Here is an 11,492-nt window from a genome sequence, read left to right as displayed (position 1 = left end):
ATGAACAAGTAGTAACTACCAGGAGCTGAGAATAGTAGTGCGAGCAAGGCAGGCGCGAGCCCAGTTCTCGAAGAAGCCGGTTATAAGCACGCGTGGTGGGTATTTGTAAAGGTTTGTTGAACATGTCAACCACAGCCCCGGAAAGTTTAGGATTCGAATCGGCCCGGGAGGCAGTCTGAAAGGAATCCACCTGTGATTATCTAGGTGACTTTGTGGAACTGCCGAGTGGAGTCTCCACCTCTGTGAAATGGAAAAATGAGCGCCCCGCAGGATTTCTGGGAGGATTTAGTATGAGATACAGATGATCACGCGGGTCGGCCGGACCGGTGGGCCCCTCTCCCAGGGGACGCGAGGGTCCACCCGCACCGTGGCGCCGGTCCCCAACCCAGGAAGCGGCGGGCGGGACCAGGAGCTCCCTAAGCCGCGCGCCCAGCGAGTGCGCACCAGTGTGCCTCCGACCTTCCGAGGCCGAGGGCGGGGCAGGGGCCGCGGGCGTCGGACGCCGGCAGAGGGGAGCAGCGCTCCGCCCCATCTCCCCACTTTGGGGGACAGCCCCCCTCTCTCATTCCCGCCTCCGCCCCTGAATCACGGGGGGCGGGGCCGTGACCCATTCATGCCGGGAATCGGATCCAGATGTTCCCGCGGCGCGTGCAGCTGCATCCTTGCCTTTTTTGGCAAAAAACGTGCGGCCGCGAGCGGATCCCGGGCCGCCTCCGCTAATCCTCGGGAAGAGGGGGAAGGGGGTTGGGGGTCTGGGCCCAGACTGGGAATCCGCACGGGGTGCACTGCGGGATTTGGGAAGGGCTGCTAAGGGAGGGGGGCGGTTTGTACTGCACCGGGGAACCCACCGCCAACTCCACTCGAGTCCGGGACCTCCCCCAAACCCCTCCCACCCTCACCCGGAGGAAAAACCCCTTCGCCAGCAGCGGGGAGGCTGGTTAAGCCCGAGAGGGACGGTAGCAGCGTCGGGGATCCCAGTTCTCCGGAGATTTCCCACCCCGTGGCCCACCAGCTTCCTCCTCTGCCCTGCACGGAGGAGGTCTGGAAGAGCCTGAGTCTCTCGGTCTGCGAGGGAACCTTCCTTCCTCCCCTTCACCCGCAGACAAACACAGAGAGGCCTTGCTTCCTCACACTGCTTTATTGCAGAATCTGGAAGGGGGGTGGGAATGAACCAATTCCACCCCTCTGCCCATCTCTGGGCAAAACGGAGCGCAAACAAAATGAGAAAACACTCGACAGACACGGACTGGGCAAAACCCTGTGCTCTAGGATCCCCTTAGACAGCGAACCCCTGATTTGCTGCCCAGAGAGCCCCAGCCCTGGGGATAGGGTGGGGTGGGGGTGGGGAGGATCAAGCCTGAGAAGAGTCCACTTCTGAGGACTTCTCAGGCACCCATAGAAGACCTAAAGTCTCTGGACAGAAGTCTAGATTGAAGGGGGCCTGGGTCCCAGAGTCCAGGTTTGGAGGGTTGGATAGAGAGCCCTGATCTGGGGAGAGGGCTTGGTCTGGGCACCAGACTGTGGGGAAAGGGCTGAATTCTGAAGTCCAGGCTTGAGAAAGGGATTTGAATCATGGAGGCTCCATAAAGGTCCAGGTTTGGGAGCCCTGGGTCAGGGAGTACCGGTATGGGGGTGTTGGGAGTGGGGAAGCTAAATCCTGGAGCCCAGGAAGAGCCCTGATTTGAGGAGGGGCTGGGTCCCAAAGATGGTGTGGAAAAGGAGCCTTAGTCCTGGAGCCCTGGTTTGGGAGGCCCTGGGCCCAGGAGTCCTGGCTCAGGGCCCCCCCTGGCTGCAACCCTGGCACAGCACTTGGTCTCCATCCGGCACAAAGCCTTGGCCCACCAGGGAGGTGGAGCAGCGGGCGCAGGAGAAGCAGCTGTGGTGCCAGTGGCGGTCTTCAAAGGACACATACTTGCCTCCGCCGAGTCCTGGAGGAAGGCTGAAGGTTAGCTCCGAGGATCCGGAGCACAGTCCTGTCCCTCAGACTCACCCAATTCCAGATCCCGATCCCGTTCCCTTGCTTGCACCCTACCCGCCATGCTCATTGACCCATGTCGCACCTGTGATGGGGCTTTTGCAGCTGCTGCACTTGGGTGCAAAGAGTTCTCCAAAACAGGCCACGCAGTAGGGATCATCATCCCGGGAGGTGAACTGCTGCCCTGCCAGGGGCGTCTGGCACCCCGTGCAGACCAGGCATTCTCGATGCCAGGGCTGGTCACGGTAGGTCACGCCGCCTTGCGTCAGCGTCTGTGGGGGCAGCACCGGTCAGCAGTGGGGAGGGGTGATTCCCACCCTGGGACAGAGCCTCGCTCACCCCCCCCACCAGCCCCGCCCCCACCTTGCTGCAGCGAGCGCAGCGAGGGGCAAACTTGTTCTCATAGCAGGGGACGCAGTAGTGAGCACCCTTGTCTGGCACGAAGGAACGGGAGCCGAGAGGCTGTTCACAGCCGCTGCACAGGAAGCAATGCTCATGCCACGTCTGGCCTCCATATTCCAGCTTCCGGGACCCTGTGGAGAACAGGGGTCCCTCTCAGAGGCTGGGTCCCAAGCTCCTGAGGGCCGCCCTCCACTGCCCCCGAGAAGAGACCCCACTGTTCCCAGAGCCTAAGCTGGGTGGCATCCACACACATGCACCAGGACCCTCGCCACCTGTATGGCACACAGGACCCTCTCCTCCCCAAGACCACACATGCTAGGCCCCCATAATCTAGACGCGAGGGTCTGGCATGTGTGAAGTCACCACATGTGCTGGATAGGACCATGTCAGCATCCACCAGGCCTCCATGTCACAGGCACGATGACTCAGCACATGCTAAGCCCTTACACACCAGACACGATAGCTTTAGCACACCCACAAAGACCCAGGTGCACTAGGCCAGCGAGTCTCTGCCCCCACTGGGTTCTAATGCCCGGCACCTGGATTCAGTACACACGAAGCCTTGGTGTGTCCTACTAATCATGTCATTCTCCACATGTCCTCAGCCCTCACCTATCTACGAGGCATGCAGGTCACCATACATGTTAGGCCCTGTTTACCCATCTCTACCAAGCCCTGATGTGCCCAGCAGGATGGTCTCACTGGACTCCTCGCTCTCAGTGTACTAAACACACAGGTGTGTCTCAAGCTTGTCAGTCTGCCCATGCACGGTAAGCCCACAGGTTTGTACCAGGTCCGGCATATGTTAAACCCTCAGGAACATTACAAGCATGTGGGTTCCTGCACATGCTAAGCGCTCATGTGTATCCCTGGGCATGCCAGTCCCTGTGCACACTCATCTCCCAGGAGTGTACAGGCAGGACCGATCCTGCACGTGCTCAATTTCCAAAAAGATGCCATGCGTGCAGGTCTTTGTAATACTAAGCCTCCCAGGATGCGCTGTACACGTGCCCGTCCCTCGGCCATGCCCAGAGCCTGCGCAGAGGCCCGGCATCAGGGCGGCAGGTGCACGGCAGGGCCTCCGGGGACGTACCGGGCATGACGGTCTCCCCGCAGGCGGAGCACTGTGACGAGAAGGCACTGCAGTAGCAGTCATTGCAGAGCAGCTCATTGTCCTGGCAGGTGAAGGGCTCGTCGGCCAGGGAGCGCTTGCAGCGGCAGCAGCGGAAGCAGCCCTCGTGGAAGTGGCGGTCTTCATAGAACAGCTCCTGCAGGGAGCATGGCAGGGGCCTGGCACCTGTGCCCCTCTGCCAGCCTCCACCCACTCCTTGCCCGGTCTGGTCCAGTCCTTACCCTGGAGTCATGCCCGATAAGCTGCTGGCACTCGGCACAGGTGTTGGCAAAGGTGCTGTCATAGCAGGGCACACAGTAGGGGCCATCGTCCGTCTGGATGTATTTGCGGCCATACAGGCTCTCGCTGCATTTTGCACAGTCAAAGGCCTCGCTCATGGTGGCTGTGAGTGAGCCCTGCCAGGCGCCAAAGGTGGGGCATGGGTCACCCAATCGGGCTGAGGCTTAGCCCCTTGCAAAAGCCCTTTGTGTTAAAAACAACAACTACAAAAACAACAAACCCAAGAGACCAGGCCTAAGAAATGCGGGGTCCAAACAGCAGACGATGAAGATGGGGGTGCTTCTGGAAAGCCAGGAGTCATGCATGTTTATTTCTGTATTTAACGGTGTGTGGGGTGGGGGAGAAGGGGTCAGGGAAAAATCAGGAAGCAGAAGTTGTTTTCTTATCTGAGCCCTGGCAGATCTGGGGGGAGGGGGCTTTTCCTGGGTCAGTGACTCATTTCCTGCCCCAGCCTGAGTTCAGCTTCTACTGTCCCTACTGTCCCCAAAGGGACAGGAGCAGGGGCAGAGAGTCACCCCACTCTCTATCGTGAATGAAGAGCACTCCCACCCTCTTCTGACTCCCAGGAAGGGGCCCTAGGGATATGGAAAAAGGAACCTCCACTCAGAGCTTGGGAGTGAGGAGCTTAGGGATGTGAATGGGCTGTGCCCGCCCTCTCCCGGTCCAGGAGCCAGTGGAATGTTAGAGGGATATTGGGCCATGAATGGTGGAGGTGGAAGTCACCTCGGGCCTCCTTCCATCCGGGAGAATCAGCCCAAGCAAGGACTTCAGAGGCTCAGGCTAGGTTTAAGCAGGAAGGAAATCCTGTAAGCTGGACACAGTCAAGCTTCCCCAGCTGGACCCTCTGCCCTCAGCCCTGTGCAGCCCCTGCTGGGTCTCTGGTCACACCAGCCCGGGCAGCCTTGGCCTGCACATCTGCAGCAGCTGTGGCAGAAGGATGGCCAGATGTCAGGTTTGGCCGGCAACAGGGGCAAGAAAAGGGAACTGAGATGCCCGGGGAGGGGTGGGGGGGACTGAAGACAGGGATTACGCAGCATGCCCCTGCCATCTCCAGCCAGGCATCACTCCTGGCAGATCTTTCCAATCCCCTGGGTCATTATTTCCCTCCCCCTTCCTCTGGGAGAAACAGCATCTCCTCAGCTTTTCTGGTTTCTGAGGGTTTGGGGTAGGGGGAATAGAGGGTGAGGGAGTGGGAGCCACAGAAGACATTTTCTCCCCAATCAGGCCCCCTCTTGGGTGGGGAGTCAGGCAAGGGGGAGCCCTGAGAGCTGATGCTGCAGACACCCAGCCCCCACCAAACCTCAGACACTTTCCATTTTCTCAGGAACAAAGCATGTTTGCGGGATGAGGTCATCCACACAGCTGCCTCTGGAACAGGAGCATGGGGAGTGGGGGGGGGCAGGGAAGTGGGGTTCCCAGTCCCTTCTGCTGCCCCTGACTCCAGTCTCTAGCCCCAGGTTCAGCGCTCCCCGCCCCCAGCGTCCTCTGTCATGAAGCCTCCTTTCTAAGGGCTGGGATCCCTGGCTGGGTGGAGAGGAACCACCAGGATTCATAGGAAGGGGATGTTCTCACAGCTGCAGAGGAGCCTGGAAAGGACAAAGGAACCCACCAACCCACTACCCTCCCCCCCCGCCACTAACTGGCAGTCCCCAGAGCCTGCCCAGGCTCAAGCTGAAGGAAATGTGCTCCTTTTCTCAGCCACCCCCAGTGGGAAATTCTGGCCAAGAAGTGTTGCTCTGGCTTGGAGTTCAGATTCCAGGTGCCAGCAAACGCCCAAGCCTGGAGGGCCTGGCTCTTGAAGGCATAGTCTGTGGACTCAAAGCTGCCATTCTGTACAATGTGTGTGTTGGGGGGGAATACAAAGTTCATACCGCAGGCCAGGCCGTGAGGCCTCCAGGGGCTGGGGTCTTCAGAGAGGAGATTCTGGGGGAGGGCTATGCTGTACAGTAGAGGGTAGCCCTCTTTCTTGGTCCACTCCCCACCAGTCAGGCTGGGTTTCCTCTGGCCCAGCATCTGAGGGTTGCCTGGGCTGTCAGCCACTGGGCAGCAGGGGGCCACACAGGTGGAGCGTGTGGCTATGGTCTGTCCGGGAGTGACCTGAGTCTTTTCCTTCCTTCCTGTCTTGGCCCACAGCAGCCATCACCTTCCCGGGCCCAGGCTAGCCCTGGGGCCACACCCTGGGAGGCAGTCACCACTCTGAAACAGGGGCACCCCAAATAGGGTATGGGCATGGCTTCTGTATCCTTCCCAGAATCCCCCAGGCTCTTAGTCTGTCCAGCTGGATGCTAATGAGGACAGAGTGAAGGGCACAATCAAGTCCCACCTGTCCCTGCCCATCCCCCTCCTTCACCATCTCCCTCCTACTTTCCCTGGCAGGGCTAGGGGACTGAAGACAGCCAATCTTATATTCCTTCGTGGCTAGTGGGGTATGGGGGGGGAGGTACAGGGGAGACTGTTCAGTCTGCCAGATGGCTCTCAGCCCCTGCTTCCACCAACACACACACACACACACACACACACACACCCCTACACCTGACCCAGACACACATACATCTGGCACATCCCGATGAACCTCCCAGAGCTCAGAATGGCTGGATAAATGGCTGAGGCGTGTGGCATACAGAGGCTCAAATGTGGCATATGGGTCTGAATCCTGACTTCTTCGCTTACTAGCTGGGTGATCTTGGGCAAGTCACTTAAGGTCCCTGGGCCTGTTTCCTTATCTAAGCTTACCTCCTACTCCTGGGGTTGCTGTCAGGCTGAAATGTTGGTGCTTGGAAAGCACCTGGCAGAAAGTGAGTAGTCAGTAAATGGTAGCCGTTGGTGTTTTTATTATTACCCCCTCACACACCAGGGGTCAAACAAGTTCCTGAGCCAGGCCTGGGTCAGGGAGCTGGCCTGGGTTTTGACCTGGACGTTCTCAGGGTAGACCCACGGATAGAACAAAGAGGCCCCCCCCACCCCCGGCCCTGTTCTGCTGGGAGAAGTGAAGATGCCCAGGACGTGGGGCTGGCCAAGGAGCTCAGTGGGACCAGCCTGACCCCAGAGAGACCCCTCACCCGGGTACACAGGTGTAAGTACCTGCACAATGCCCTGCTTTGCACCAAGTGCCATCCTATCCACCATTTCACCATATCTCACAGAAGACAGGCAGGATAGGGGATCATTTCCATCTTACAGTTGAGCACAGAAACCAGGGACAAGCCAGGCCCAAGGTCACTCAGGTCTCAGAGAGGCCAGGTTCCCTGCTTTCCAGCCTGGAGCCCTTTCCTGTTTTTCTCCCTAAAATTGCTGCAGTGGAGGTAAAGGGGGTGGTCAACACTTAAGAGCAGGGGTATGGGAGATACGGGGTGACATCACCAGCACAGGAACCTCACTCTTCTCCCCCAGCTGCCAACCCTGCTGCTGGAAGACACCCAGAAGCCTTTCCAACTACCCATGCCAACCGCTCAACTCCTTTGCCCCCTCCACCATGCACTGTCCAGGAGGACCCTGGCCAGATCCCACAGCTGTGAGTCAGGATCAGAGCAGACCCCTCCCCCAGTTCCCATGAACTGACAGGAGATTTAAGGGGAGAAACCTAATTCCCCCCACCCCCTCACCTCCTGCTATCAGGCACCAACCCCAAACTTTCCCTTCTCTCCTCCCCTCCCCCCATGGGGCCTAGGAGTCAAAGGAGTTTAGGGGAAGGGGGGTGGGAAGCAGGATCCAGCAGCTGCCTTGGGGACAGCAGAGGAACAGTTCATTCACCCTGGGTCCCCCAGGGCTGAAGCAGCCCGTCCAAGATTTGAGTTTAAAAATAAGTTGGGCTGTCTTGGTATATGCCTGGGGCTCCTTTTTGATCTCGGTCTGTCTCAGGTCCTCTGCCTCACAGGGGTCTGGCTGGCCCAGAGTTTCTGTTTCCCAACATCCTTGCTTCCTAGTCGTTCAGGCCAGAGTCTTTCCAGGCCTGTCTGGGAAGCTGTCAATGCACCTCCATCAAAGTCAGCTCTGCCCCACTCAGTCTGTGCCTCTGCACACTTGAGCGGTCTGTTTTGCATGTATCTCTCTGGCTGGTTAGCTCCCAATGTCCCTGCCCACCCCCGCGCGTTTCTACCCCTGGACACCCAAATCTTGGTACCTGAGTCTCTCTAAGGGGTTCCTACTCCTTCTCTCACTTAGCACCTCTGTTGCTGAGTGTCTCTGTCTCCGGTTTCCGGACGGCTCTCTAGGCCTCACAGAGGCTAATCTATCACGAGGCTAACGAGTCTTGGGCTTCAGGGCCCCTCACTTGCCCAAGACCCTGCGAAGCCCCGGGAAGGTCGCTACAACGTGTCCACGGGGGGCAATGCATGCTTCTCCTTCAGATGCTCCGCTCCACAAAACCTGGGTCAGTCCCTCTGCCTCGGGTCTGCCTCTTAGTGACTCTACCGCCAAATCTCTGTCCCTTCCTCGGGTATCCCTGCAGCCTGCTGTCTAAGCCTGACTCTCCTGCCCCAGTCTTGGTCACGCTCCACCGGGCTTTCTGGGAGCCTCAGTTTTTCGAACCCTCCCGGTGCCTCGCTTGACTCTGGCTTCTTCGTTTCAAACTTGGCCCCCTCCCCCGCCCAAGTCTCGGAGCAGCCCCCGCCCCGCTTGGCGTCCAGGATCAGTGCGATCCGGGAGGCACCCTCCGGGGCTCAGCGCCCCCGCGCCGCCCGCTCCCAGCGCGCCCCGGGTCATCTCTGCCGGACCTGGGTCGGGGGCAGGGGGCGGCGGCTGGGGCAGGGAGCGGGGATTCGGAGCCGGGTTCGGCGGGGAGCTCACCTCGAAGCGGGCGGCGGCGGAGGGGAAGCCGGGCCGCGCGTCCCTTGCCGGCTCGTACCTGCGGGCCGGGCAGAGCTGGGGCAGAGCGAGCCGCCCGCGAGGCTGCCGGCTGCACACGGACTGTGTGGGCGAGTGGGAGCTCGGCCCCAACCCCTCCCCGAGGAAGTGCGCGCGGGGCCCGCCCCGCCCGGACCCCGCCCCCCGGCCGCCCCTGCCCGCGGGGTGCGGACCCCGCCCCGGCCCCGCATCCCACAGGCTGGGGGCCAGACCCCGCCCACATCTCCTCTTTGCGCTGGAGCCCGCTCCAGGCCCCCTCGGCCCGCCCAGTCTAACCTGGCTCTCCCAACCTTCCCGGGTGGCCAGGACCCCGCCCCCGTCCCCTCTTCGCTTTCGCAGTACTCTCCCCCTGCCTTCCCCTCTCTCACCGGCAGCCAGCGGGAGACTGCTCTACTCCATCTCAAGGAAGGGGTACAGGACCCAGCAGACCAAACCAAGGTCCATCAGGGGACCAAGAGTCCCCTCCTCTTCGTGTGTCCGCCCCTCCCCCCGGTTCCAGCTTACCCCCCCCACCCCCACCCCGGGGTCACACCTAGACCGAGTTTGTAAAAGAGTACTTAATCAAGCCTGGGGCAGGGGGTGGTTTTGATTCTGCTGTCATGGCCCTATCAGTGGGAACCAAGGTGTTCTGTGGCAACAAGGAGTGAAGAGAAGACACCCTAGCCCCGGAGAGGGCCTTGACCTTCAAAGTGCTTGATTTCAGGGCTCTGAGTGGCAAAAACAGAAGTAACCAACTCCTCACCTCCAGCTGCGCCCTGGGACAGAGAAGTTTGGCCTTGCTTTCCACAGTGCCCAGGAATAGTTTTGACCTTTGAAGCCCAGGGGAGACCCTAATCCTCGGCCTCATGGTTTTTGGGTTTCTCAGGGAGGGGTGTGAAGCGTGTGCTCAGATGGGGCACTGCAAGGTTGGTGGAGGGAAGTGGAGGGAACCCCTCCTCCCCCACCTCTACAGTTTCCAATCCTCTGGCTTCCTCCCTGTGCCTGGGAGGGAGGACTGGCGCCTGCCAGGGACACAAGGCCCCTCCAGGTCCTTGAGGCCAACTCCCCTGGGATCCTCAGGCTTGTCACTAGGCATAAATAGCCTCCATGTAGAAGGGTGGGGGAGGGAGGAGGAGGCTCTGCTGTGCTGTTTGCAAAACAAGAGACAACAAACCAACCCTAGAAATAACCTCAGCATCTAGAGTAGAGATTCAGGTGCCCACAGAGGTTCTCCCATCCCCCAGGCTGGGTCCAGCCAAGTTCTCAGACCAGAGACTCATTCCCATCCAGGCTGGGGATCCTGAATTCCTTCCACTCCCATCTCTGAATCATATGCTTGCCTTCCTGGGTCCCAAGTCACCCTTGAGGCCAGGTTTCCTTCCAAAATCAAACTAATTGTTTTATTATTGTTCCTGATACCTGGACTGTAAGTGCCATGAGGGCAGGGACTAGGTCCTTCTTGTTCACTACCCCATTCCCAGTACTTACTCCGAAGACGGCACATAATAAATATCTGATGAATGAATGAATGAATGAATGAATGACACTGCTTCAGTTTCCACTCCTCTCTACCTCAGTTTGGACCACAGGTACCTGCTACCCAGAGTCCAGGGAGTAAGTGGCCCGCCGATGGGCGGGCCCTTTCTCTGGGCTTTGTCATGCACGTGTAGGTGACTCCTAGACCTGGGGAGGGCGGGGAAGATTGCCTGGTTGGAGTAGATGACAAGTCAGGGTCTGATCTGGGGTAAGGAGAGGGCAAAGATAAGCCGCTTTCAGAGAGGGAGGGCTTAAGACTGAGTAAGGAAGGTGACGGATCAGAGATAGAGTTGGGGTCTCCGGTGTTTCCTCACGGCTTGAACCTCTGCTGAACGGCCTTAATAAGAGCTGGCATGTCCTGAGTTCTTTGCACCAGTCCCTCCCTGCCTAAACACTTTGCATATATATATATATTAAAAGATACACTTTAAAATATATATATATATTTACAAGATTTTAAATAAATATCTATATTTATTTCTTTGTCAGAGAGAGATACAGTGAGAGAGGGAAGGAACACAAGTAGGGGGAGTGGGAGAGGGAGAAGCAGGCCTCCTGCTGAGTAAGGAGCCGGACATGGGGCTCCATCCCAGGACACTGGATCATGACCTGAGCTGAAGGAAGACACTCAAGGACTGAACCACCCAGGTGCCCCAGCACTTTGCACATATTAATGTACTTGATTATCCCACAACTCTATGAAATGTGTATTCTTATCCCCATTTTAAGGATGAGAAAATGGAGATACAGAGAGAATAAGTAACCTGCCAAAGGCGACACAGCTAATAATGGCAAAGGCTGGATTCAAATCCACACAATCAAATGTCAGAGCTCCTTATGCCATAAAGGGCTTAACCGGCAGGCCCTGCAGCCTCTTTTGTCACTCAACCTCTTTACGCTTCAGTTTGCTCATCCCTTAAGAGAGCTTGACTCCCTGTCTCCCAGCATTCTCATGAGTATTAGAGGCGAGTACACGGTAGGTATTGAGTGTGCGGGACTCACGCGGCCCAACACATTCCCTTTCATGGTCCAGTGTTAAGGTTCTGCTGCTTGGATTGGGAGTCTGGAGGCCAGAGAAAATTAGATTTCTGGCTTGGGCCAGCCTGGGGGAGGGACACTGGTGGAGGGCAGGGGCTATGTGTCCTTTCCCCTCCCCATTTCTAGCTCTCCAGTGGGCTCACATTTCCCTTGGCCCAGGAGGACTACGTGCCCCAGGGAGGTCTAGGGATCAGCCACATGGACTCCCTGTTCCCATTTCCCATCAGTCCTCCCCCCCTCTCTAGGGAACAGGTGTGTCTGAGCTGGGGCTGGAAGAAGAGCCTGATTGCTGGATGACTAGCCTTGGGT

General features: G+C 58.4%; 1 protein-coding gene across 3 annotated transcripts; it reads right to left on the bottom strand.

Annotated features, from left to right (window-relative positions):
- Positions 1-1,115: 1,115 nt before the first annotated feature.
- On the bottom strand, positions 1,116-9,032 carry FHL3 (four and a half LIM domains 3). 3 transcript variants are annotated; one of them, XM_080802837.1, is made up of 8 exons: positions 8,999-9,032; positions 8,574-8,682; positions 6,522-6,573; positions 3,731-3,904; positions 3,471-3,645; positions 2,339-2,508; positions 2,061-2,247; positions 1,116-1,928 (listed from the first exon to the last, which is right to left on the bottom strand). In XM_080802837.1, exons 4-8 carry the CDS (start codon positions 3,884-3,886, stop codon positions 1,774-1,776), a joined length of 843 nt encoding a protein of 280 aa, XP_080658963.1. In that variant the 5' UTR covers positions 3,887-3,904; positions 6,522-6,573; positions 8,574-8,682; positions 8,999-9,032; the 3' UTR covers positions 1,116-1,773. The 3 variants fall into 3 exon arrangements, with proteins under 3 accessions (XP_080658963.1, XP_080658962.1, XP_080658964.1); XM_080802836.1 differs by lacking the exon at positions 6,522-6,573 and having other exon boundaries at positions 8,999-9,026; XM_080802838.1 differs by lacking the exon at positions 8,999-9,032 and having other exon boundaries at positions 8,574-8,730.
- Between the last annotated feature and the right edge of the window lie 2,460 nt (positions 9,033-11,492).

This window comes from Martes martes, assembly GCF_963455335.1.
Source record: "Martes martes genome assembly, chromosome: 4".
NCBI classification, from domain to species: Eukaryota; Metazoa; Chordata; class Mammalia; order Carnivora; family Mustelidae; genus Martes; species Martes martes.
Note: the sequence above shows the minus strand (reverse complement) of the source record. Positions and strands in the feature narration are given on the sequence as shown.

Excerpts from the sequence above, each read along its gene's own strand:
- FHL3 (XM_080802837.1), bottom strand. The coding sequence starts at position 3,886 with ATGAGCGAGGCCTTTGACTGTGCAAAATGCAGCGAGAGCCTGTATGGC. Across the intron at positions 2,248-2,338 it reads GCTGCGCTCGCTGCAGCAAG|ACGCTGACGCAAGGCGGCGT; the intron begins GTGGGGGCGGGG and ends CTGCCCCCACAG. Across the intron at positions 1,929-2,060 it reads CTGCAAAAGCCCCATCACAG|GACTCGGCGGAGGCAAGTAT; the intron begins GTGCGACATGGG and ends GCCTTCCTCCAG.